Consider the following 26,675-nt stretch of genomic DNA (forward strand, 5'->3'; position numbering starts at 1 on the left):
CTAGACCTGCATGCTGCTTGGCACTGTCTCACGCACATACAGCACGTACACGCACACAGACACACACATTCACACACGTGCAATCTCACGACACACGCTTTTTCTCGCCATGCTTTGCAACTCAGTGACAGATGGGTTCGTCATTCGGACGCGGCTGTCAGGCTTCCTTCCTTGCATTCTGGCTCTATTTTTGAACCTCCTTTTTCTTCAATCCTATTTAATACCTGCTCTGCTCTCTCCTGACAAATTTACGGCTTGGCTGTTATTTAACAGGATTACACAAATACAACTCAATCTATAATTCATATTCATTTTTCCCAGCATTGCAGGATTTTTTTCAAGGTATTTTAGCAGAAAGATTGAAGAAATATCGTTGCTGTCGGGCGGAATCATCACATTTCCAAAATGACTACCGTAATTCCCGGCCTACAGAGCACGCCTGGTTATAAGCCTCACCCAGTGCATTTGGAAAGGAAATACCATTTGGTACATACATACGCCGCAGCTGTGTAAAAGCCGTACGTGCCCACATTGAAACACGAGATATTTACAAAGAAAGACGGTACGCTGAGAGTTAGCGCTAATGCTAGCAGACGCTAACGCTGGCGCTGCGCTAACAGGGCCGTTAAAAAAAAAAAAACATACTGGTAAAAATCACCGAGACTCGGCAGTAACACGCTAGCGCAGCGCTAACAGGGCCAGACCGGTAAAAGTCACTTCCTCGGCACATATATTGGATCTCACTTTTACTTTTCTGTTCGAGTGCCCCTTGCGGCCGTTAGAAAAAAATGCACAAATTAGCCGCATCCCCGCATAAACACCAGGGTTGAAAGCGTGTGAAAAAAGTCGCGGCTTATAGGTCGGAAATTACAGTACTTTTCAGGAAATCAGCGTTCAAGTTCCTATTCCTTTTATTCCTATCATTTATAGTTGTGCATGTTGGTGCACAATACCCAAAATTATGTTTGATCACTAATTTAACAATAGCGACAATATCGTACATTTTTGCTAGGTACGATAGTCGCTTGAATCTGAGTCTCTCACGGTTGATTGAGCTCCTCACCCTATCTGTAAGGATGAGCCTGGACTCGCTGCAGAGGAAATGCTCAATCATCATTTTCCCTATCTAGTTGAACATTTTCCAGATTTTGAAAAATATGGCTCTCACATCCTGAGCCTAAGAAAAACAACACAGCATGTTTAAGGGCTGCCTCGCAGGTCTTGAAGCAACACTCTTGGAATTGTTCAGCCTTGGCGGAGGTCTAGGCTCTACTGCGTGCCATTCTGCTTCTTCATAACCTTTTTTCCCTCCTTTTTTATAGTTAATTTCCACACTGCACTGATTCTCATTACTCAGGTTTATTTTTGCTTGATCACCACATTCTGAGAGTGGACTTTAGAGGACAAAAAGCCACACATTTGTTTAGTGGAGCTTGCGTCAGGCCACACGCCGCCCTCTTTTCCACTCTCTCTCTCTCTTCTTTTAACTTACTGTAGAGCCTCCTCTGCCTGTCTACCTTTTCGCCAGCTTTTTACAACATCGATCAGCCATGTTTTCCTTCCTTCCACCTCCTCATTGTAGTCTGCCAATCATGCCATCTTCTTATTCCTGTCTGGTCACATCACTCTCTTCTGCTCTTTTGGGTCTGTCGTTCCCTCTCTTTACCGTCCCATACTTTCGAATCCCTCCTTTCCTTGGCTCTTCCAGATGTTTTACTGTGGCCCTCAGGACCCTTGGGGAAAGGCGACCATGTGCATGTATGTGCACTTTTCTATGGATATACTCCATGCGGTGATGGCTTTTCTGTGTGCATGGCTTACGTGTGTTTTTTGCATATGTTTATGCATCAGTATGTGAATGTGTCTCTCTCTATGTGTGCTGTATTAATATATGCCATTGATCAGAGCAGGACCCCTGACAGTCATCATCCCTGAGAACCATCTGGCCGACGCCTGACGCTCCCTCACCCAAACACAAGCTGACACCCTATTAATCTGCTAGCCGCATACATACATACATACATACTGACGCGCGCGTGTGTGTGCGTGTGTGTGTGTGTGTGTGTGAGAGACAATGTTTAATGTGGATGTTAGAGATTAAGTGCAAGTGTATGCGCTTACGTTTTTCACCATGCACCTGCCTCTGCATGCGTGTGTTTTGTCTATGTATGCTCACTGTGTATACACGTGCAAACGTGCACACACACATACGCATGCAAACGTGCATACACATCGTCCGCCAACAACAGCCGGTGCGGAAGGGAGCTGAAGGGTGCTTGGAAATTAAGGTTATTACACAAATTGAGCCATATGGTCTAAATATTTCAGAGCTGAAATTTACTAGGCAATAAAAATGGCCCCTACCTCGGTAATGGTGTAAATTACAGCTTAACCACCAGCGCTAATGATGTCCTTCTGTACGCCCCGTAACCAACCGTACATGAAGGACACGTTGTTTGAAAAACACCCCAGGAAATGCAGTAGAGAGCGAGAGAGAGAGAGAGAGAGAGAGAGGGAGGGATGGGAACGGGACCAGAAGGAAATGAGGAAGGAAGAGGTGAAGAGAGCAGAAAGAAAAAGGAAGTATTTTGAAGGAAAAGAGCAAGAGATTGATGGAGGGAGCAGAGTCGGAGAGAGAGCAAGCAGCATGTTTACAATCTGTTAGTTTACCATTAAGGGCCCATCAGAGAGCAGGGGCCAGCCAGCCAACTGTTTTTCAAGCCAACATGAGCTTTCAAATATGGCCCTTGTACACTTAATCATACACCACCGGAAGATGGAGAATATGTGGCAGCTCGAAGAAACGAATAGTGTTAAACAGATGCCATTCGCTGTTTATATACAGTGCATGAATGCATGAAGCATGGCAACCGCTGCTTTTTCTGTCTGTATGTGAATCAACCGGTTGTGTATTTTAGTTATTTTTAACATTGCGAAAGGTCTGTCTTCATTCAAAGGACGATGGAAAAGTGACACTTTTTTGTTACATTTATGTACCCGATAGTTCTTCTATATTGGGGAAGGGAAGACACCTGCCGGAGCCGATCTGTCACTGGGCTCCCTTTTCGCCATGCCAAAACAAAATCAGTTCAACTCAAATGGTGAGAAACAGTTTAATACTAATATTCCACATTCGAATACGGGGAGTCCTCGGTCTACGACTGAGATCCGTTCCTACAGTACCGACTTAATTCGAATTTCGGCTTGAGTCGGATTCCACCATTAAAGTCAGAATTGACATCAAAATACTTTGTATAAAAAACATACATTGAAATAAACAAGATGATGTACTTCGCATCACTGCTGAGAGGTGGATGGAGAAGAACGATGGGAGGCTGCCCTTAGCTGTTGCGAAGGAACCCGGTCCTCAATCCTCTCCGTCTTGACAAGTATCAAAGAACCTTGTTTTGTGATCATTGTATCCAACATAGGATCGGAACCCTCACATGCGCTAAAATACAGGCTTTGTCTTTAATAATTGTCACTACGGTCGACCGACTGAAGCCTTGGTGGTCTTGCTGTCCCTCCTTTCTCCAATCTTTTAAGATCTTGAGCTTTGTTTCCATGTTCATGGATTTTCTTTTGGCTGCAGAAGCATTGCTAAAAGACACAGTTTTCTTCTTTGGGGCCATAATGTCGAAAAAGGAGGGCGAAAAATGCGAAGACACTCCCGGCACACAAACACGGACAAGCATTAGCCAGACAAAATGGCGGACGGGCGACGAGCATTGTCAAGTCGAAACGTCTTAGGTCGAGACCGTCTTAACCCAAGGACTCTCTGTGCTATATAGTTCTCAATGTTTTCAGCAGTAGCCTTCAAACGTGTACATATTTCAAAACAAATCTCAGAATTCACTTCACAGGGTCTTACAGATGCAAGACTTCCAAACTCTCACGAGTTCCACAGTTCAGTTCACCCACAGTACATTTCAGAGCGGTAAACCCTAATCAGGTTTGAAGGGCTCTAGTCGTCTGGGTCATGAAAAGTTGCTAATGCCGATTGTGGCATTTATTTCGTTTACCGTTTAAAGGTCAAGTGTCATGAAATGAATGATTTTTAGTATGTTATTAATGAAAAAACGGCAGCCGGTATGGACCCATCCGTTTTTTCACCACAAAACATGATTTTGACGTATATGGCTTTTTGTAACTCCCGCCATGAAAATCCTCTCGAAGGATTTGTTTTCGACAAGAAGCATGAAGTGACGTCGGAGGCAGTAGCGGTCTCGTTTGTTACTATAGTTTTACCTGTTGGAAGATAGCTCATTGTTCCTTCATGTTGGCCAAAATGCCAGCTTGTTGCATTGCTGGATATTGCGAACACTCGGGAGGATGGATTTACCCTTCATAAGTTTCCAAGAGACCCGGTTCGTCATTAAAAATGTATTACGCGGGTGCAAAGGATGAGAACTTTGTGGGTTCCAAATGAAAGATAGGTGTGTATACAGCTACTAAAAAAAAATAACAGTTTGGGGGGGACCACGTAATCCGTCTCTCATAACCTAACAAAAGAACCGTGTACGTATGACAGGGGTTACTAAATTTGTCGATGTGCGCGTCGGACGGCTTCCGCGTCGGGCTCCCGGCAAAGGCTGCCACTTCGGGCTCGATGGCGAAGGCTTACGCGTCGTGCCTCGCGGACGAGCATGGCTTCGGCCGGGCTGGCTCATACATACTGTCTGGGAGTCTGTTAGTCACAAGTGGTCCGCATATCATCTAAATATGGCTCGAAACAATTGGGTAATATTTCCCCGGACACTTCACTCAATTGTGAGATTTTCTCATCTTCGAAAAGAACTTCTGTGTCTGAAGGGGCGTGTCCCACAGTTGGGGCCACAGCGTGTTTTCAATGGCGAATGTCCAGGGTGACGTCACGGACAGTAAATGCAGCCAATATGGCGACCACTTGGAATGTTGAATGAGACATCCGCAACTTTGCCCTTGGATGACGCGCTCCCCGCTCATATTTATTTTTTCGTACCGACGTTGAAGTGAATAATTTTATATGTGTTTTTCTTTTCAATATCTATTTTAGAATGTTTATAGGGATGCCTTGACCTTTAAAGTTCACTTGCAATGGGTTCAGGTTTGGGAGTGTGCCATCAAATCCATCTAATGGAGCTGTGGTGAGAAGAAACTTCCTGTTTATGGCAATTGCCATCCACTTTGCAATTACCAGCACTTACAGAACTAGACTAGGGCAGTTTTCTCCTAGCAGTTCATGGTTTTCCAATCAAAAGAGTTAGACGTGTTCAGCAATATTCGTCCCTGGCTGGGCTCTGTGCTCCATTGAATATGTTACCATTGCAAAAATATCGTCTACAACAGATCGAGACAGAGCTGAAGAAGCCTGAAGTGTTAACCATCCTTAACATGACAGAAGTCTCCTCTTCCTTGTCTAAGAGCCTACAGAAATGTTCACTTGTTGCATTTAACCCTCAAGTCTCTGCTGATACTGTTGAGCCACAGAAGCATGCAGGGATCAAGGCGAGCTGCAGGAATAAGAATGACCAGGCTTTGCCCTTGCTCTGCTTTTTTTTTTTTTTTTTTTTTTTTTTTTTTTTTTAACGAGCCGCGGACACAAAGGGGTGGAGAACAGAGGTAGCGAGGCAAGATTGGAGAGCGATGAGGAGGATGAAGACAGGTGAAGAGAGGAGGAGGAATAAGAGGAGAGTTCATTTGGGCTCCCGGCCTATAAGACTCCTTCGTTAGAACTTTCCAACTCTGATTGGAGGGCTCTCAGCGTTTTGCATAAGCAGCCAAATAATCAGGCCGCTCCACTTGGCTGCAATCTCCATCATCTCGTCTTTTCTACGACTCGTCCTTCCACAGCCGTGCATTTCCATCTGGCTTTTCTATACCTCACTTCCAAATAACAGTTGTTATGTCTTCCTCCTCTTTCGTCTCACTCGCACTCGTGCAAGTGATAATTTCTCAAGAGGTTTTACACCGTTTCTTTCCCCCGCTCTCGCTCTCTCTAACTCCCAGTAATGACAGGTTGTGTGTTCTTGTCTCTTCGGTAAAGATCCGACACCGTCCAGCTGCCCCTTCACTTGTGCTAATGGCAGCCGCAACGTGATGGTCATCACTTCAAAGCACGAGAGCGTGTTTGTTTTCTTGAAGAAGCTGCCACTTGTGCGCACAGTCGGGTTTGGAGGAGTCCTCCTTGTCTCGCACGACGGATATGAAAACGGGCAGTCTTTGTTGCTGGCATACGTGACTGTTTGTTTTTTGTTTTGTTATGTTTTGTATCGAGTAATACCCTTCCGATTGAAAATCTATTTGCATTAAATTATAACCGCACTGATCTATAAACGTAGTCACTGTGAAGAAACAAATCTACAGATTTAGAATTAGACTCTCCACTGGGCTTTCTTGTCACCACTATGTCAGTCACAATCCAGAAGTAATCAATTATATGGATTTTGAATATCCGACCTGTTTGAGGTAGCTGCGGTCAAATTTGGAGGTTGTTGACTTCAGACTTTCAGAATTTGTCATTTATACAGATATTGGATGCACTCAATAGGATATCATTGGATGCACTCAATTTCATGTTTTTGTAGGTGAATCATTTGCATTAGGAATGTCTCTATGTTTTGGTTTTCTTTCATGTTTTTTTTGTGTTCCATATTTATGTGTGTTAGTTGCGTCCACATGTTCTCTTTTCCTTTTTTCCTTTCTTGCGTGGACCAATCAGGTCCCTCCAGCCACTTTAGTTCCCTGGTTTCTTTCACTTCCTGTCAGTCAATTGTCCCTGTAATTGTCTCTCTGTGCCACGTCTTAGACACCAGTCGTGTTTTGTTCCCAGTTTAAGGTTTATTGAAGTGTTGCTCTGTTATTTTATCTGTTGTGGGACTTTTTTTAATTTGCCTTTTTTGGACAGTAAATATATTTTTTGGAGACTTCTGCACTCCTGCCTTGCCTCCCTGCTTCCCTGCACTTGGGTCCTCCATGTTTTGCCTTGGCTTCCTTGCCTTCACAAACCCTAACCGTGACAAGGAATATACCAAAAGACTATTTTATTGGATGTTTTGTTTGTTTTATTTTATGATTGGAAATACGTCAAGAAATGCACTGTAATCTCATTGTTGTCGAACACCCAAGAAGTGGGATTTTATGCAAATGTTTGAGAAAAATACAAGACTTCAGTTCAACAAGCACCAAACAACGATTAGCTTTGTGTGTGTATGCCTTTGTGTGTGTGTGTGTGTGTGTGTGCGTGTGTGCGTGTGTGTGTGTCACGATTTGTGGCTTTTCGACATAGAAGAATAGTGTGTGTGTGTGTGTGTGTGTGTGTGTGTGTATATATATATACTTGAATTTACGGACTAAAAGAGTAAAACTACCATGTCGGCCTCTTGTAATCAAGGCTAAAGTGTTTTGTTTTGACACTTTTTAAACAGGTAAGACAAGAATGCAAAACAGCAACATGCACCTCCGCTGTGTGACTCAGCTCACATTGACTTTGCTATTAACAAGTTAAGATTGTTAGAATATTAAAATGTTCCTTGATACTTAGGGCCGTCCCCTCCCATTTTTTTTACACCCAAAGCCGATTCCAGATCAACAATGCATTGAGAAAAAAAGCACGGCCCAATTCTCTCAATTGTCTTGTATTTTTTTATTTGAATAAAATTGTCCCAAAATGAAACCTTCTGATACTACAAACTAATATCTTTTATAGCATAACAGGGTTGTGCCATAAAATAATGATGCAAACAAATCACATTTGCATGCGCCTGTTTTAAATCAACAAACTAGAATAAAAAAATCAGAAATTCCATTTAGTGGAGTAACAAAATAAATATCTTAAATGGTCAATTAATTTCACACATGCGACATTGTAAAACTAGACCACTTAACGCCATGATTAAGTCCCACAATCATTTGGGTCATCTCTTATGATGTAATGAATGCTTTTTAAATCTGTGATTGTGTTCAACTTTGTACTATTTGTAACTTTGTGGGTATTCGAATTCCATCCCTCTCGTCGTACCAGACTCCCGATGACTGGTCTTTAGTCACATGTAACAGGCAAACGGGCACAGTCAGAATAGCACTTAATATGGTGTTCCTGAGGTCCGGAGCCGCCAAAGCTAATCATGGCTGTCTGTGTGAAGTAGGCAGGCCTGGTCCAGGCCCCTGCAGCCCCTCTCTGCTTCTGTGCTGGCCACCCGCACAACACATGCCTAATGGCACTCTGCTCATGTGTGTGTGTGTGTGTGTGTGTGTGTGTGTGTGTGTGTGTGTGTGGTGTGTGTGTGTGTGTGTGTGTGTGTGTGTGTGTGTGTCTGTGGCGCATAAACGTGTGTGTCACGGTTTGTCTAACTCACACTGACTACTAGGGACACCCATGCAGGGCATCGGCAAACAGACACAGGGCAATTGTTCCAGTAACATCGAATTAGCCATGCACAAATAAACGTCTACACACGCACATGAACAAGGCTTGCCAGCTTGGCATGGGGCACGAAAGAGCAGCGTGCAGTGCTCTGGCTCACCTCGGATACCTCCAAAAACAATTACAAGCTCTCCCCGGCACAGCTCTGGCCACAGCTTGTACTAAACGGCACAACTAGAGGACGCGGTTGACTTGGACCGAATTGACATTGAATGTGATCTACGCCTGCGCTTTGCCCGACAGACAAAGAAGTACGGCACATGAGAAGAGAGGCGGGCCAGCGTGGTGCTTTGTTATCTCTCCGGGACTTAATATAAGGGAGGGCAGAGGTGGCCTGCGGAGCGGGACATACCTGAGGCCCGCCAGTTGGTCCACGTTCACCATTCATTAGACACGGTCCTCTCATGTATGATCACTCACTTGTCTGCTACCTGTGTTCCTGTGTCAGCGAGAGACAAAGAGAGAGGAACGGTGCACATGTGAGTGCGTGGCCATATGCTAATGTTGCTCTGTCCCCGTGTCTCTGCAGGGCCCAGTACTGGGGCCTTTGTGAAATAATCAGCATAATTCTTTTGACAAATACACATGGTTACTCTTAATTAGTATCACACACTGCTCCCTCTGGCTACACCATGCCTCTCCACCTGAATATCATGCTCAAGCGCAGAGGGATGTGTACGTTTGGAGACAAATGCAAAAAAAACACAGCAAGATGCACGCAGCTGTTGGCTTGTTAAGCTATACTGTACATGCATATACACAAGCCTTAGATGCGCCAGTCATGAAACAGAGGACCCAATGAACTGCTCGTCATTCTCCTCCATTCTGTAATTCACATCTTCCTCATTTCTGCAAGTCTCACTCTCTTTCCCTTCCTCTGTCCGTGTCATGATTAACTGGGGGTTGTAATCTTTTCCACATAGATGAACTCCTTCACATTGATTTTAGGTTAACCTGAACCTTTCTTTTCATATCTCAAACCTAAAGGCAGTCCCGTTTTCTTCACGTTGCCTGCAATCTTCGATGATAATTACCAAAAGTGTAACTCACTTTACGCCACAGATCAGGTGATTCTTATATGCAGTAGAAGCTCTAAGGTTCGCCTCAATCCATTGCATCCAAAACACGTTCCCATAGGAAATAGCAGGAATAGAAGTATTCGGTTCCATGCCATCTGCACGTACATACATACAGTATCTCGTGGTATGGCTTCCCAGCAATTGGAAAAAAAAATTTCGTTGCAAAAGCATATGATTTGACCGGGCAATTTTTTTATTGGTCATTACATCTGCAATGACATTTTTAGCCACAGCAAACTAATGGCTGATAGGAGGCCTTTAATTAGAACTAGTTGCAGAACGGCGGAACGATGGATTAGCTGGTAAAGCATCGTCCTCAAAGTTCTGAGGACCCAGGTTCGATCCCGGCCTCTCCTGTGTGGAGTTTGCACGTTTTCCCCGTGCCTGCGTTTGTTTTTTTCTGGGCACTCCGGTTTCCTCCCACATCCCAAAAACATGCACCATTAATTGGACACTCTAAATTGCCCCTAGGTGTGATTGTGAGTGGAGCTGTTTGTCTCCATGTGACCTGCGATTGGCTCACAACCAGTTCAGGCAGTACCCTGCCTCCTGCCTCCTGCCCGTTGAATGCTGGGATAGGCTCCAGCACTCCCCGGGACCCTCGTGAATATAACCAGCAAAGAATATGGATGGATAGTTGCAGAACCCATTTACACTTTACACAATCACATTTAGAAACGTCACTTGGCTTGCAGTATTCACACAATCTGTATTGTAGTGTACGTGTCATTCTTATTTTATTATTTTCTGTTTGACTTGTTTATATTGTTTTGGGAAGCCCGGACAGAGAAATGCATACTGAACTACCGCCAACACAGGAAAAGAGATTATTCCAGATGTGTTCCTTAACCGCGAGAACACAGTATTGAGAGTACCGTATAGTGAGTGACCTTTCATTTGGATGCATTGCAAGTATACTAGACAGAAATATGCGTCTCTTAGTGACATCACAAGAGGTTCTGCTCACAGGTCCAATGGTTCCAATGTTTGAAGGGGGAAAATTATGGTTGCAGTCTGAATATTACGATTTCAAGGCCCTTTAGATTTAGAGGTACAAATAGGGATTGAGCCTTACAGGGAATTGCGGTGGGGGGGGGGGTTTGTTTCTACAGTAGTAATAGGAATAAGACATTAAAACTTTTATCATTTCATACTCATCTTACAATGCCCTGAGAAATAAAAAAAAAAAAGTATACAAATCAACATAAAAAATGCACCAGATGAGCATGTAAATATGTTGGCTTTACATCACAGGTGTCAAACTCAAGGCCCGGGGGCCAGATCCAGCATGCCGCATGATTTTATGTGGCCCGCGGAGGCAAATCCTCATCAACTTCTATGATTTTTTTGTTCGAATCTGTACCCAAATTTCAAATTCTCCTATTACAAATGACAATGTTGAGATATTACAAGCATTTTTTGTTACCAAACAACAACAAAAATGAGTCTGACACCGCTGCTTTACATCATGTAAAAATAATTATTCTCAAGCAATAATACCTCTGCTGTTGTTTGTTAGCTTGAGATTTTTTAACAGCAACTTAGCAGGGCAAAACCATAAACAACACCAAATTCTTCCACTAGCAACCCAGGCTAAACTTGGCTCCTACCTGAGGCACTAAGACCCTATAACGGTTTTAGATGCATCGCTTCAACATACTTTCTTAACACTCATAACGTCTTATTAGCCAGAGTTTTTGTGTCATCCAGTGGAGTCTTGGGACATTTCAGAAAGAGCACAAAAAAAGGCAAATAGATAAGTATCGGTTCCACTGAGAAAAACGCAAATCTCTGAATTTGCCATTCGCAAACCACGAATAGGCAGGGATTTACTCTACCACTATAAAACATTTGCTCGACGAGAAACTGGAAATTGCCCGTGCGGGCCACGACGTATATTAAATCTGTAACAAGGTGGCGGACCTCCTTTGTGCTGTCCTTCAAAGCAGCGTTTAGTTTGTCATCACTTTATTTTCTGGTGCTATTGCACACCAAACATTCTGTGTTGCCCCAACTCGTTGATTTCTTAAAGTGTTTTTGCGGCGTGTGTGTGTCTGTGTGTAAGGGACAAATTGTTATGAAGGGGGCTGTTAATGGAATGTAATAGTAGTGTGCTTCCATGTTAAAGCGTTTGATTACAGCCCGCTTGTGTGTGGGTGAGCAGTTAGCGGGGCTGATGTGCTCAATTTCCTAGCGTGTGGATGTGTGTGCACGCTGCGAGAAGGCTATTAATGCCATGCGTTCCGGCGATAAAGTGTTTGAATATATTGCCATCTAGAGGCCTGTAGCAGAGTCTCTGCGCTCCTATAAAAGCTGGCGGCGCCAGATGCTGCTATTGACAATGTGCATATGTTAGGCACTTTATAGGCCACATGCCTCACATATTTCACTGGCTTTTAAGGTGGAGAGATCTCTCGTTCGCGCTCACTTAATCTGTCTCTCCCTTTTGTAACATCTATCTCTCCCTTTTCCCCTCCACTCTCTCATTTCTTATCGACTCTAGTTTCCTTCCCTCTGTTGGTGGCTTTTTTTTAATTTGCTTCACACTGTTATTTACCAACTCACCTACTTATCCTTTTTCCAGCACTCTATTATTACCTATGTACTTTGTTTGATTTGTCTTTTCATGCCCATCCCTCTCTTTTTCCGCCATGAACTTGTGTGATTTGCAGGAGGATTTAGCTTGCATCTCGGAGTGTCCTGGGACTTATTAATCCTATTTAACTGCATATGAAAAAAACACGTTGGCTGGCAGACATGGAGACAGTCAAGACATGCGTTGGGCTTATTGTTCAGGCACTTCATCCTTGGTGCCACGCCACGCTGATTTGTCTGGGTTCTCCTTTGATTCCGTTTGAATTGGAGCCATTTGGATCCCCTCGCCACTGCAGGGAATCAGTCTAAGAGCTAATCTGTTTATGTGAGGGTCTGAAGAGAGAATTTTTCTTTTTTTTTTTTTTTTAATTCCACACTCCCCCCCCCCCCCATAATTTTCTATAGATACAGAAGTTGCTTTCAATCTCACATTTTGTGTTTCATTCCCGACTACCATCTTATCCCTCTCTGCCTTGAAAACTGATTCTTTTTAATTAGTAAATAATGTTACATGGGCACTGCCACCCTATCGGAGTTAGTGCCAGCTTTTTGGGCTGTGTCCCCTTGCCTAAAGCTACTGGAAGAGACACTCTGCCTCTGTTTGTATGAAATGAAAGGATGCACGTGTATAAACACTCAGCAGGCTTTGAATGGAGCCTTCAGGGACCGCCGTCTGCCAGTTTGTCGGCACTTCCCATGTTTGTAACGATCTCACAAATCCCTATGTCACATTATTTTAGCCTGTCATTGTTTCACACTTTCCCTGTTGTGGAAGAATATTTACTTTGCTTGCATTACGACGGCAATATACTTACTCTTTTCAGTTTTCTCCCTCAGGGTTCAATCCTAGAAGAAACCATCTTTGGCCTTGAACCCTACAGCAAGTATAGTCTACAAGTGGAAGCTGTAAATGAAGCAGGTTTGATCACGACCAGTGGCTTGAAGATCACTACAAACATCATCAAGTTCACTTTTTTTTTTTTTTAAATCCTTTCAGGGAGTGTGTCAAGTCCGTGGGTAGGATCGATGACACTCGAGGCTTCTCCTGGTAAACTGGGTAACTTCACTGTGGAGCAAAAAGAGCAGGGCAGGTCGCTGCTGCTTAACTGGGATCCACCAAGTTCTCCAAATGGTGTTATCACGGTACAAACACCATTGGACAACCAAATCACCACACTTGTTTGTGATGGAAGATGATCTTGAGTTAAATTGTTGCCAGTAGTGTACATCAGGAGCTGAGATTTGAAAATTAGCTCTTAATAATTTAAAAAAGGTCATGTTTCTGCAATAAAGATAGATGACTAAAGCTTTTCAGTCGATCAAATCAATCAAAAGTCTTGAATGTCATTATATGACCATGTAATTTACTAAATGAGTGCTTCTCCACAAGATGCTTGCGCGAATAAAATAGAAGCATATCATGGGTAGAAATAAAAAAATAAATAGGTACATCAAGATGACTACAGCTTTTATCTCAACAATGGTTTTATGCTGGAGAAAGAGACGAATTAAAAGGCAACTTAGCGCCAGACAGTTTCAACCACAAATGCTCAAAATAAAAGAGCTGCGGCCTACTAATTCTAATGAGGTTGCATGGGCAGTACGGTACCCTAGTGTTAAGCACGTCTGCTTCACAGTCGAGAGATTCCGACTGCGAATCTCAGCTCTGGCCTTCCTTTGTTGTTTACTTTCTCTCTGCGCTTGTGTGGTTTTTCTCTGCGTACTCTGGCTTCCTCCCTCATTCCAAAGAGGTATGTTAAATTAAATTACTTTAAATCTAAATTACCCATGATCTTAATGGGTTATTTGTGACTAATGAGGACAAGCAGTGCTGGAAAGGATGGCTGGATGAATGGATGATTCCTTCAAACCTGGCACTCTGGCTTTCCACCATTTTTTTTCAGTCTATGGCAGCCTGTTTAGGCAGCAGACTCAAATGGTTGCTGCCACATATAACGAACTGCATTGTGCCTCCGGTGCTTTGTTCCAACTTCACAACACAACATTGTTCGTTCCTCATTGTGTGTGTGTGATAAGAACCCTCCCTCCTTCCTCCTCTTCTTCTCCATCAGATGTACAATTTGTACAGCGAAGGCAACCTGGAGTTCAGCGGACTCTCCCGCAACTTCCTGTTTCGTCGTCTGGAGCCGTGGACCGTGTACACGCTGACTCTTGAAGCTTGTACGTCAGCAGGGTGCACGCGTAGCTCCCCTCAGCGTGTCACCACTGCTGCCGCACCGCCAGCCTCGCAGCCCCCTCCCACGCCTCTTTCCATCAGTTCAGACCGCGTGTCGCTCACCTGGGGACCTCCCGCTCAGCCAAATGGGCCCATTGCCGATTACTACTTACTTGGAAGAAATACGGATCAGGTGGGGAGGGGTAGGAGCAGAGAGGAGGATGCGCAAAGAGAGAAAGTATGTGGAAATACTCTCCCTGGTTTATTTTTGTATTCGTTTTGCTAACATGTCTACATTCCCCGATCACAAACAGGTGCTGTTCAGACACTCTCCCCTACAAGAAAATGACACTTTCTTCTACATAGTGACTGGGTTGCGTCCTTGGACTCAGTACGAGTTTGCCGTACGTTCTCACAACCCCGCCGGCCACACCCACAGCTCCTGGTTAACCGTGACAACCAGGCAGGCACCCCCTCGAGGCCTAGCCCCACCGACTGTGAGTCACCTTCAGGGTCGACCCAGTGAAGTCTTGGTGTCGTGGACTCCTCCTCTGGAACCCAATGGAGTGCTCCAGTCTTATAGGATTCAGAGAAACAATATGAGCTTCTCCTTTAGCTTTGACCCGACGGTGCTCAGCTACACTGATGAGGATCTTCTTCCCTTTGCAAGCTATAGGTGAGGCTTGTTTAAACATACTATTCAGATTTGACTTGTTTTAACATTTGACAGCAATTAAAAAGACAGCATAAATATCAATCTTTCACCATGAAATTTGATGATTGTCCCTCAAATGTAAAATACAAAACATATATAAAATGTCAGTGGACACTGAGGTTGTTATGTGAGTTTAGCTCCTATCTATAAAATAGATTTTAGTTTTACTAGAAAGTGTACATTACTTAAAGGTCAAGTGTCATCCCTATGAACATTCTAAAATAGATATTGGAATGAAAAATACATATAACATTATTCACTTCAATGTCTATACGAAAAAATAAATATGAGTAGAGAGCGTGTCATCCATGCACAAAGTTGTGGAAGTGTCATTCGACATCCAGGTGGTCGCCATATTGGTGGCATCTCTTGTCCGTAATGTTACCCCGGGCAATTGCCATTGAAAGCACACTGTGGCCCCTACTGTAGGAGACGAACACGCCCCTTCTGACACGGAAGCTCTTTTCGGAGAAGAGAACATCTCACAATCGAGTGAAGTTACCGGAGCAATATTACCCTATTGTTTCGAGCTATATTTAGATGGTATGCGGATCAAGGCCAAACCGCCTCCCCGTCGGATCCACTTCCGGATTACGTGGTCCCCCCCAAAACTTTTTTTTTTTAGTCGCTGTATACACACCCACCTATCATTTGGAACCCACAAAGCTCTCGGCCTTCGCACCCATGCAATCCATTTTTCACAACGAACCGGGCCTCTTGGAAACTTATGAAGGGTAAATCCATCCTCCCGAGTGTTCGAGCAATAGCCAGCAATAATCAAGCCGGCATTTTAACTAACACAAAGGAACAACGAGCTACCTTCCTGCTGGTAAAACTAATAGTAACAAACGAGTCCGCTTGAGGGTGCTCCTGCCCCGTACGTCACTTCCTGCTTCTTCTCGAAAACAAATCCCAAGAGAGGATTTTCATGGCAGGAGTTACAAAAAGCCATACATGTCAAAATCATGTTTTGTTGTGAAAAAAGGCATGGGACCATACCGGCTCCCGGTTTTTATTTAATTACATACTAAAAATCGTGCATTTTATGACAGTGGCCCTTTAAACTTTATACGGGACAGCGGTAACAGCGTTCAAGGAAGAACCTGAAACAGTTCCAAGAACTGTCTTGTTGCCATCACATTTGCAAAAGTCCCGCACAAGCATGCATCTTTTGGGCTTTCAAGAGTCACGGGTGAATTTTGAAAAAGTAAAAGAGTACAATAGCGTAGGACTATTTCATATCTGAAACATACAGTAAGTGCCAGAAGTGATACAGATGTCAGAGGATTCCACGACATGTGCCAGATTTTCCCGTGTAAAAACAAGTGTACCTGCAAATAACCAGATACAAATATGCTGACCTTTTGCTTTGAACCATTGATTAAAGATAAATCATCCATTTCTCAAGATCTGACAGTCTGTTAATGCCTGATAAAAAGATCTGTGGTTCAGAATTTGATATTGGCAATTTTGAATGATGACATTCATGGCCCAGGTTAAAACTGACCTCAAATTTACTATATGTGATGAACACTGCGGAAGCATGAAGAAACCAAATCAAGAACATTATATCAAAATATCTTCTTTTCCTCTTTTGCAGCTATTCAGTCATAGCCTGCACATCTGAGGGTTGCATCACAAGCCCTCACACTAACATCACCACCTTAGAGGCTCCACCCGCCTCCGTGGCCCCTCCCACAGCGGACTTCATCACAGCCAACAGAATGAACATTTCCTGGATGCAGCCACCCACCCAGAATGGGGAGGTGACTGAATATGTTCTCAAAGTGAACACCGAAGAGGCTTATCGTGGTAGAGACCTGAAGACCGTTCTGGTACACCTTCATCCTCACACGCCCTACCAGTTGGTACTGGTGGCGTGCACCAGTGGTGGATGCACCGCCAGTGCAACAACGTCCACCGTAACAAAGGAGGCTCCTCCCATGGACATGCCCACCCCCACTCTAAAGGTACACTAGCAAGTTAAGTTAACCTTGGCTGTAACTCAAATGTATTATCTTGTCAGCAAACAAACACAAAATGAACAGAAGTGGCTTCATCCCTTGGTGTTTTACATCATTGATTCTTTGGCTTCAAAGATTTTTACAGGTCAAAGTCAAAAGTCAAAGACACAGCCAGGTTATACGTGATAAACACAAAAAGGAGACTGTTCACTGTTTTGACCGGTGTGGAGTAAAATGAATTTGTTAGTTAATAAATTGAAGTTCACCTAAATCAAAATCAGAATAATCTCAGAATAAGAATCATTTCTATATGCCTTGTATGTTAAAAACGCACAAGGAATTTGAGTACAACAACGAAAAAGCCGGTGTGAAATAAAATATATGTTTCGGGCATAAAAGCATCATTGCAGAGAATCTTCGAGCAATAAAAGGACAAAGAAGGTGGAAGAGGTGGTGACCAGGATGAGGAGGGTCCAAGAAAAGTCCATATGCCCTTATCTTAGTTCTTGCAGTGTGCATGTCCTCAAGAGTGGGTACGGTGGGTACCGCCAATCTTTACGGCAGTCAGTCGGATATTTTTCCTTCTCTGTACCAAACCAGCTTGCGATGGATGAACGCAGGACTGATTCACCGTTGTATAGAACTGCTTCAATATCACCTCAGCAGCTGTAGAGGAAGTACATACTCTACTGGGCCTTTCTGAGGATGGACTTGATGTTGGTCTCCCACTTTAGGTCCCGAGAGAGTGTGGCGAAGGATGTTGGCTGAAGTCTGTCAGAATTTAGTGTTGAGGCAGTAAAGATCACTAAGAACAAGGTCAAATAAATATTTTAATCAAACCACATCAAGTCATTCCTCATGTTAAAGTCCTTGGTGGGAGATTTCAAAATGTTAAATTACTGTGCTTGTTATCCCTTTTGTTATGGAGCAATGACAAAAGGAATGTTTTTACTCTGCACTGTTTATTAGTAAGTAAGTAAGTTTCTTTCGGCTTGTCCCTTTCGGGGTCGCCACAGTGTGTCATCTCAGATGAACGCACATGTACGTTTGGCACAATTTTTTTTTTTTTCTCCACCGGATGCCCTTCCTGACGCAACCTTTTTCAAGGGGTGGGGGCCACAGTGGGATACGAACCCACAACCCCTGGTTTACCAAATCGGTGCTCTAACCACTGAGCTACGGGGCCTCTCTCTGCACTGTTTATTAAAGTGACAAAATACTTATAAGTCACTTCAAGTTCAAAATCTGAACCTCTCTGATCATCTACAAACATGATGAGTAGATTTTACCAATCAAGTAAAAGTATATAACATGGCTACTTAGCCACTCAGTCGATGAGTTTTCAGTAGTGAGTTTCTATGACTCAGCGTGAGAACAAATTTCACAAATAATGAAGTCAAAATACGCTATTGGCTGATACTATCATAGTCTGCATTGATTTAACAACATGTCATCACAATGTACATTTACAGCTTAAAGGTCAAGTGTCATGAAATGGATGATTTTTAGTATGTTATTAATGAAAAACTGTCAGCCAATATGGGCCCATGCGTTTTTTCACCACAAAACATGATTTTGACGTATACAGCTTTTTGTAACTCCCGCCATGAAAATCCTCTTGAGGGATTTGTTTTCGAGAAGAAGCAGGACGCGACGTAAAGGACAGCGGCCCCCCCAAGTGGGCTCGTTTGTTTCCATGAGTTTTACCTCTGGGAAGGTAGCTCGTTGTTCCTTCGTGTTACCCAAAATGCCGGCTCATTGCATTGCTGGACATTGCTTGAACAATCGGGAGATTGGAATTATCCTTCATAAGTTTGAAAGAGACCCGGTTCGTTGTGAAAAATGGATTGCACGGGTGCAGAGGTCAAGAGTTTTGTGGGTTCCGAATGACAGGTAGGTGTGTATTCAGCTACTAAAAAAAAATAATAGTTTGGGGCGGACCACGTAATCGGTCTCTCATAAAGTAACAAAAGATCTGTGTCTGAAATATGTCGATGTGTGCGTCGGACGGCGTTGGGCTGCTGCGCGTACGGTGGCGAATCTGAAGAACCCAGCCAACAATGTCTCACTCAGCCTCGTGCGCGCAGTACTGCCGGCTCAATAGTGTTCATCGCGTACTGCGGTGCCTGTGAACAACCCTCTAAAAGCAGCACGCCTCGGCTCCATTACACGCCACCACGGCACCGAAAATCAGCCACACCGGCTGAGGCGCCGCGTTCGGTGGTCACAGCTTCTGCGAAGGCTGCGCGTCAGGCTTTGCGGACGGGGGCAGCTCTGAACAACCCAGCCGAGAATGCGTCACTCAGCCGCGTGCGCGCAGTAAAGCGCCTCGGCTGACTGTGTTCATCGTATTGCGGCGTCCATGAAGACCCACCTAAAGCAGTACAGCTTGGCTCCATCATAAGCCACACCAGCCGGCTGCGATGAGCCGCGATGCCTCATCTCCGCCACAGAAGTGAATCGGACGGGGATGATAGTGTAATATTGCCCCGGTAACTTCACTCGGTTGTGTGGTGTTGTCCTTTTTGAAAAGCGCTTCCGTGTCAGAAGGGACGTGTTCGCCTCCCATAGTTAGGGTGCACCGCGTGTTTTCATTGGCGAATGTCCGGGGTGACGTCACTTCCAGAGGATGCAGCCAATATGGCGCCCACTTAGATATCGTAGAATGACAGTTCTGCAACTTTGCGCATGGATGACGCGCTCTCCGCTCACATTTATTTTTTCGAATGGACATTGAAGTAAATAATGTTATGTATTTTTCATGACAATATCTATTTTAAAATGTTTATAGAGATGACACTCGGGGTTTAAAGGCATAAAAGTTTCATTGACATGGTGTGGCACTTTGTCGAGATACCCGGTCGGCCATTACTTGTCACTTTAACACTTTAACAATTAACAGTACATTCTTACATTCTTTTTTTCTATTGGAATCCATTTTAATACAATCTTTAACTTTTCTACTTAAGGTCACCGGTCCTGAGTCAGTAGAAGTAAGTTGGGGACCACCACAGAATCCCAATGGCGTCATCACGGGCTACGAACTCCGCAGAGATGGCGACGTAATCTACGTGGGGCCCGAGACTCATTACCACGACTTCACCCTTCGGCCCAGTGTGGAGTACAGCTACTTTGTCAGGGCCAACAACAGCAGAGGTGCAGTGAGCAGCGCCGCAGCCACAGCAAAGACACACCCGGCGGCTCCTTCGGGTGTCGGCCCCCCATCGTTGTCGCCTCAGGGACCCACTCAGGTGGAGCCCTGACTCTCTGATGCTAAAGAGTATAAGCTAGTTAAAAAGTTACATTCAGTGGCTGCAATGTTTAGATACACTTTAATGAGCTGCGTGTTGTTTCTCCAAAGAAAAAACTGAATCCAACAGTATCGGTATTGTGTTAGTAATTAATAGCAGTGTAGACCTGCTCTGCATTATTTCGAAAGTTGTTTCGAACTGTATTTGCTTTTGTTAGCGTGTATACCTAATAGAGAGGTATGCTATTTCAGGTATGCTGTATGTATAGCGTTGTGTTTGACAGTCATTGTTTGAGTCTTGTGTTTTCCGTGCCTCTTCCAGGTGAAAGTGGAGTGGAACATTCCGGCCCGTCCTAATGGAGATATTATTAGCTACACGATATATCACAGAGACCCCATCCAGCTCAGCGTAAGCAGCACTGTGTACACTCCAGAGGACGCAGTCTTCTCCGAGAGACGCGCCACTCTGCAGGGGCTCGCTCCCTACCGCAGGTTTTTATGCAGTTATTTCCCGTTTTACTCATATACTGTCAGGGAGTTGACACAGCAGTTATTTGTGTGTTTCCAAATAGACTTGAGCTTGAACTTCACACATGAAATGTCTTTGTCATTTTCATCCAGCTGTCTTGCATTTCCCCACAACAGATCTTGCGCTTTAGCTGTTTTAGTTATTGCTCCCCAAAGTATAACAAAGTTAAACTGAAAATTCCATGGACCAGAATGCCCTTCACGATATTGGATACCAAATTGAAATTACTCGAGCAAAACAGTGGACTGGACCATTCAGAACTGCTGAATTAAGCTTAATTTTTTATTAACACCCTAGTTTTGTTGGATTTTATAGCTGTTCCCCATATAAAATACTGTATTTAATGTTGCAATATACTGACCTCAACGTTTGGCTTACCCTCAAAGTCTAAATGTGGGCAAACAGAAAATGGGTCATTGTTTGATTTTGCAGTTTAAATATTTAAAACGGCATAAAAACGCATCATACTGAGAAACATTTCGAATAATTTGGTTACCTTATTAAGCACAATCTGTTCTACAAACACATTCAAACTACAATTATAAACATGTTAAATTAGTACCGTAATTTCCGGCCTCCAAGCTGTGACTTTTTTCACACCCTTTCAACCCTGCGGTTTATGCGGTGATGCAGCTAATTTGTGCATTTTTTTCTAATGGCCACGAAGCGGGACTCAAGCAGAAAAGGTAAGATTGAGATCGGTGGTATATATGTGTTGAAGAAGTGACTCTTACTAGCCCCGTTAGCGCTGCGCCAGTGTTCGCGCTGTGCTAGCGTGCTGGTGCTGTGTTACTGGCGTGTCTCAGTGATATTTACCAGTAAGTAATATTTTAACCGACCCTGTTAGCGTTAGCACTAGAATTAGCTCAGCGCTACTCTCTAAACTCTTTCTGTCTACCGTCTTTCTTTGTAAATATCTCGTGTTTCAATGTCGGTTTCAATGTGGGCACTTGCAGCTTTTACACAGCTGTGGCGTATGTACGTACCAAATGGTATTTCCTTTACAAATGTGCTCGGTGAGGTTTGTAACAAGGTGCGCTCTGTAGGCCGGGAATTACGGTAGTTACATTGTCCATCAAGTCTGACAGTTATTATCTCTATTGAGGCAGAACATCGAATACACACAGAGATGAGTGTTTAGTACCCTTCATTTGTGTGCAGGTACGAAGTGAGGCTGGAGGCGTGCACCGAACTAGGGTGCTCCTCCAGCGACTGGTCATCCATCCTCACCCCCGAGGCCCCCCCCACCGGACAGGCGGCGCCTCTGTTAGACCTGCAGCCTGACGCCCACACGGGTCTCCAGACCACCTTTTTGCTTACCTGGGCTCCCCCGGCCCAGCCAAACGGGAGGACCCCGCGTTACGAGCTGTACCGGAGACTGGAGCTCACCGTCGATAGCCCCAGAAATGAAGCAGCAGCACTAGTTTATAATTACTCATCCACAAGCTGCAAGGATCAAGGACTCCTGCCATTTACCACTTACCAGTACCAGGTATAGTGCACTACATTTTATATCACAGTTATGTTTGTTTGACCCTAACCCTCTTTTGAGAGATGGAAAGTCAAATCTCACACACACACACACACACACATATCTGCACACAGTTATCCTCAACAGTGGTTTCCAACCAATGTGCCGCAACACGTGAAGGACACTGATCGACACTGTTGAACTTTCGCACCGTATGCATTAATCTGGAAGTAGTTGAGTAACAAGCGGCACGGTGACTCAGCTGGTAAAGCGTCGGCCTCGCAGTTCTGAGGACCCGCGTTCAATCCCGGCCCCGGCTGTGTGGAGTTTGCATGTTCTCCCCATGCCTGGGTGGGTTTTCTCCAGGCACTCCGGTTTCCTCCCACATCCCAAAAACATGCAACATTAATTGAACACTCTAAATTGCCCCTAGGTGTGATTGTGAGTGTGGATGTTTGTCTCGATTTACCCCGCCTCCTGCCCGTTGACAGCTGGGATAGGCTCTGGTACTCCCTGCGACCCTCGTGAGGATAAGCGGAAAAGAAAATGGATGAATGGATAGTTGAGTAACAGTTAGCTGCGTATCAAAATTTGAATTGTTTGTATACTGCATTGCATTATTACAGATGTAACAAAAACGGCCATGTCGTAACACCAAAAATGACGTTTTTGGGTATGAAGCGAGATCCAGCCGGCCTTCGCCAAGATGAACCAAAGTAGTGTACGGACTCCAGTTTTAATCAAGTTGGGATCTTGTGTAAACCGTAAATAAAAACACTAGAAATGATTTGAAAATGCTTTTCAACCTACATTAAATATCTCACCAAGTCCATTTGGATCAATTCAGACAAGCTCATCAATATTTGGATTAGATTTTTTTGTGTTATTTTTATTTGCTGTTTTCTCGTGAGGTTTTTTTTTTCTGTCAAATGTGTGCCTTGGCTCAATCAAAGTTGCAAAACACTGAGCCGCACAAAGGCAGAAGCCAAGTATTCAGACAGGTGGTAAATAGAAGGCTGCACATTTGTCCTGTTGTGTTGCGCGTTGATATGTTAATTGACAGGCAAGCCCTTTGGAAGCAACAATAACATTAGCATCCCCGCCTGTCAGGAACATACGAGCCAAGGCCAGAGAACTTGTGTAATTGATTGGGTTTGCCTGATTGTGGTGCCGTTTTTATTTACGAGGGTCCTAATTTATGACAGGAGGAGGGAGGTGTGCGGGAGGATCTTTGGGAGATGACGGGCGGGCAACGGCGCCATTAATCACGGCGCCCTCGGCGCACCCCACTTCCTGATTAGCGGCCAGCCAATCGAATTAGCCCTTAGTCCCCTTGGTAACAGTGCTTGTATTGGAAAGACCTTTTAATGGTGACCGCTACATGTCCCCTGGGGATTTTCCAATGGGGGACGAGGTGTTGCTTGCTATGTTTGTGTTGTCCGTGGTCACGTGCACTCTCAGATGTGCTCCACGTGAGCAATATTCTCTTTCTCTCTCTCTCTCTCTCCACGTGAGTGTGTGAGTCAGACCTTGAAGTTGCACATACTATTAATCTTTTTTTTTTTGCATCTCTTCATTCGCAGTCATGGAGTTATGATTTCCATCACAATGTGACAGTTGCGGCGCCTTCCCTGTCGCTGTACGTTGCCGGTTACCGCCTCCGTCTTGATGTTTCAGGCGCACGCAAGGACGATACGTCAGCTCAGTTTAGCCCTGCCAGAAACAGAAATCATATTAGGCTAATTACACTGGGTCATAAGCTCCTATTGACAGCTTTATGCGTCGTTTTAATTACTGCCCACTTTCACACAACTTAGCCCCTTCACCCCAACTAGATGCACCCGCCAAGTCGCTCCGCTGGCCTATCAGAGAGCTCGCGCGGCGCCGGCCGTCCGACTGTCCAATAAAAACACTCAAATACAGACGGGAAGTTCCCTGTAGTAGTTTGTTGCCATGGCGGCAAACGGGATGTATTTTTATTTTGTCTAACAAGCCAAATGGTGGTCCAATAGGAGGGGAGAGAATGAGAGAGGAGTGAAAGCAGTGAAGAGCCTGTGTATGATTTAAGGACCACAAGTTGGATCAAGGTGAATGTGATCTCAGCACGCTTCAGTTTCCAACTTTTTCTCGCTGTTACATCTCCACGACACCAACTTTTTCACTTCTTGCAACGCAATACTTTTTGTGTTTCAGAGTATTGTTGTTGCTGGGCAAACTATTGAAACACTTTGATTTGATAGTCTTTCGATAAAAAAACAAAATGCATAGGTTTTACATCCAAGTTCACTGAAAAGAACAGTTCAATAAATAAAATAAATAAAACCTAAATTACTATGATGTTTGCCTGGAAGCCAAGACGCTACTCACCTTTAAAATAAGTTCTACTTTAAATTTAAAACCTGACACTGTATTTAGATTAATCAACATCCTAGTGATGGGCGTTTCTAATACCCATAACTTTAAGGAAACTCGACCTGAATAATTGAAATATGCTGAGCACGGTCAATAAAAATGCGGATAAGACGTTATGTTCAAACACACCCCAAGATATCGCTTTATTTGGGTTTTATAAGTAAAAGGATTCATTCAAATGATTTTTTTTAAATGTGAAAAGTGTGCTCCTAAATTCAGTTTTTTTTCTATTTTGCCATTTCAAAAAAAAAAAAAAGAGTAGCGCATTGCAACTCGAGACAATTGCCAACTGAAACCACATTATATTGTCATACAAAATGTTAGCCTTCAACACTTGTGAGGATAAGAGGCTTGGAAAATGATCATGGACTTTATCCTTCATTTTGAATGTCATTGGGTTTTTATCTTACTATATATTTAGCACAAAAAAAAATGCACTGTCAGTAGCATGAGTCCAATTCGGGCCTCAATAATGGACATCACATGACTTCAAAGAAAACAGACTTTCATAAAACTCCTTTTGGAAAAGCTGGAAGCAGAATCACACGACACGCAAGATCCCACTTCCTATTTTATTACATTTTATATTCAGGATGATGTCCCTAATGGGCTTTCATAACCAAATGTGTCTCATTTTGAGTTTATATCAGATTCCAAGGTTAATATCTGCCTGCAATTATATAGTTTCACCGCTACATAACTACGTTGACTTTACTGCATTCCGATTTTTATTTGCTGCTGCTGGTGCCTATATAGGCCATATAATATTTAGACAATTATTATTATTATTAGATAGTCTTTTTGGTAGTGTTTGCTGTTTTATCAAAGTGTATTTAAATTGGTGCTTTTTGTTGCAGTTTCCATGAAGAATCAACCGTAAATATCATTCATTTGTAATGCAAAACAAAAGTAAGAGCTCGTAATGGCCTCCTGCAAACTAGTATTTTGTTTCAGTACTAAAAGCAATCTTTTCTATACAGAATAATTGCGTGTGCAAGTTTTTCTTTATCCTCAATGTTTTGGCCAATCGTCCTCCTCCTCATTCCCAGTCTCTCCATCCTCCACCCTCCTCTCACGCCTCAGTCCATCTGTGCTGTCACTTAGATCAATCACTCTGATTGATCACAGCCTAATTGACTATTATTGAGGTTAATTCAACTCTTAACATGATGCGTGCGCACGCATTCCACGCGCAAGCCTCCCCGTCTCTGGCCGCAAACAGCACACATGCAAGCGTTGAGCAATTCAGCTGGGTCGGACCCATCCATCTGCCACGTGCGCTACTTGTGACAGGCTACAGATGACTTACACATGCAAATCTCCACCCTGCGTGACCCTGCGCTGTGTACACCCTCTAATTATAGCCAAGACAAGCACACAAATAAGATTACTGTGGTGTGTGAGTAACTCCTTGATGAAGGTGAAAAGTAATTGTCATGCAGATATGTTAGCGGTGGCTTGCATGGTGAAAAGGTTTCACTCTCGGGCCTGCTGCTAGTTTTGATGGATGATCCGATACATTGAATCGTACCCTGTTGCATGTCGCCTAATTAAGAGACACTTTCATTAAGAGCCGATAACGCGCGTCTGAAATTCTAATGTGTCGTCGCCCGGCAGCTGTGGGCGGCGAACTCCGCCGGCCGTTCTCCCAGTCGGTGGGTCAGCGGTAGAACCGGACCCGCCCCGCCCGAGGGCGTCGCTCCGCCCGCTTTCCGGCTCATCTCGGCGACCACAGCCGTGGTGGAAATGCGTCCTCCGGCCCGGCCCAATGGCGTCGTCAGCCTTTACCGCGTGTTCTCGCTGGACCGCAATGACGACGTCACTCTGGTAAAGAACGAACGAGTCTCCCACCTCTACTTACCTCCTCACAAAGTCTGAAACCCTAAAGTGGCTTGAACGCAGTCTTGTGCTTTTTTTTCCCCCACAGCTCTCAGAGGGAACATCCCAACAACAGACACTTTACGGTTTACGGCCTTACACACAGTACAGGGTCGGCGTGGAGGCCTGCACCTGTTATCAGGTAATAACACGGAACAAGGGACTAAGGTCTAAAATGCTAACCCAAGATATCCTGAGAAGA

General features: G+C 44.1%; 1 protein-coding gene across 6 annotated transcripts in view; it reads left to right on the forward strand.

Annotated features, from left to right (window-relative positions):
• The window catches only part of ush2a (Usher syndrome 2A (autosomal recessive, mild)), a 207,714-nt gene that overhangs the window by 168,375 nt on the left and 12,664 nt on the right, over nt 1-26,675 (forward strand). For all 6 annotated transcript variants that reach the window (XM_061814395.1, XM_061814394.1, XM_061814398.1 and 3 more), the window contains 10 exons: nt 12,916-12,997; nt 13,076-13,221; nt 14,151-14,492; nt 14,569-14,930; nt 16,570-16,939; nt 19,903-20,184; nt 20,506-20,675; nt 21,874-22,204; nt 26,213-26,422; nt 26,523-26,615. In XM_061814395.1, coding sequence (XP_061670379.1) covers nt 12,916-12,997; nt 13,076-13,221; nt 14,151-14,492; nt 14,569-14,930; nt 16,570-16,939; nt 19,903-20,184; nt 20,506-20,675; nt 21,874-22,204; nt 26,213-26,422; nt 26,523-26,615 — 2,388 coding nt within the window. The remainder of the gene's footprint in view (nt 1-12,915; nt 12,998-13,075; nt 13,222-14,150; nt 14,493-14,568; nt 14,931-16,569; nt 16,940-19,902; nt 20,185-20,505; nt 20,676-21,873; nt 22,205-26,212; nt 26,423-26,522; nt 26,616-26,675) is intronic.

Source organism: Syngnathoides biaculeatus, chromosome 3, assembly GCF_019802595.1.
Source record: "Syngnathoides biaculeatus isolate LvHL_M chromosome 3, ASM1980259v1, whole genome shotgun sequence".
NCBI classification, from domain to species: Eukaryota; Metazoa; Chordata; class Actinopteri; order Syngnathiformes; family Syngnathidae; genus Syngnathoides; species Syngnathoides biaculeatus.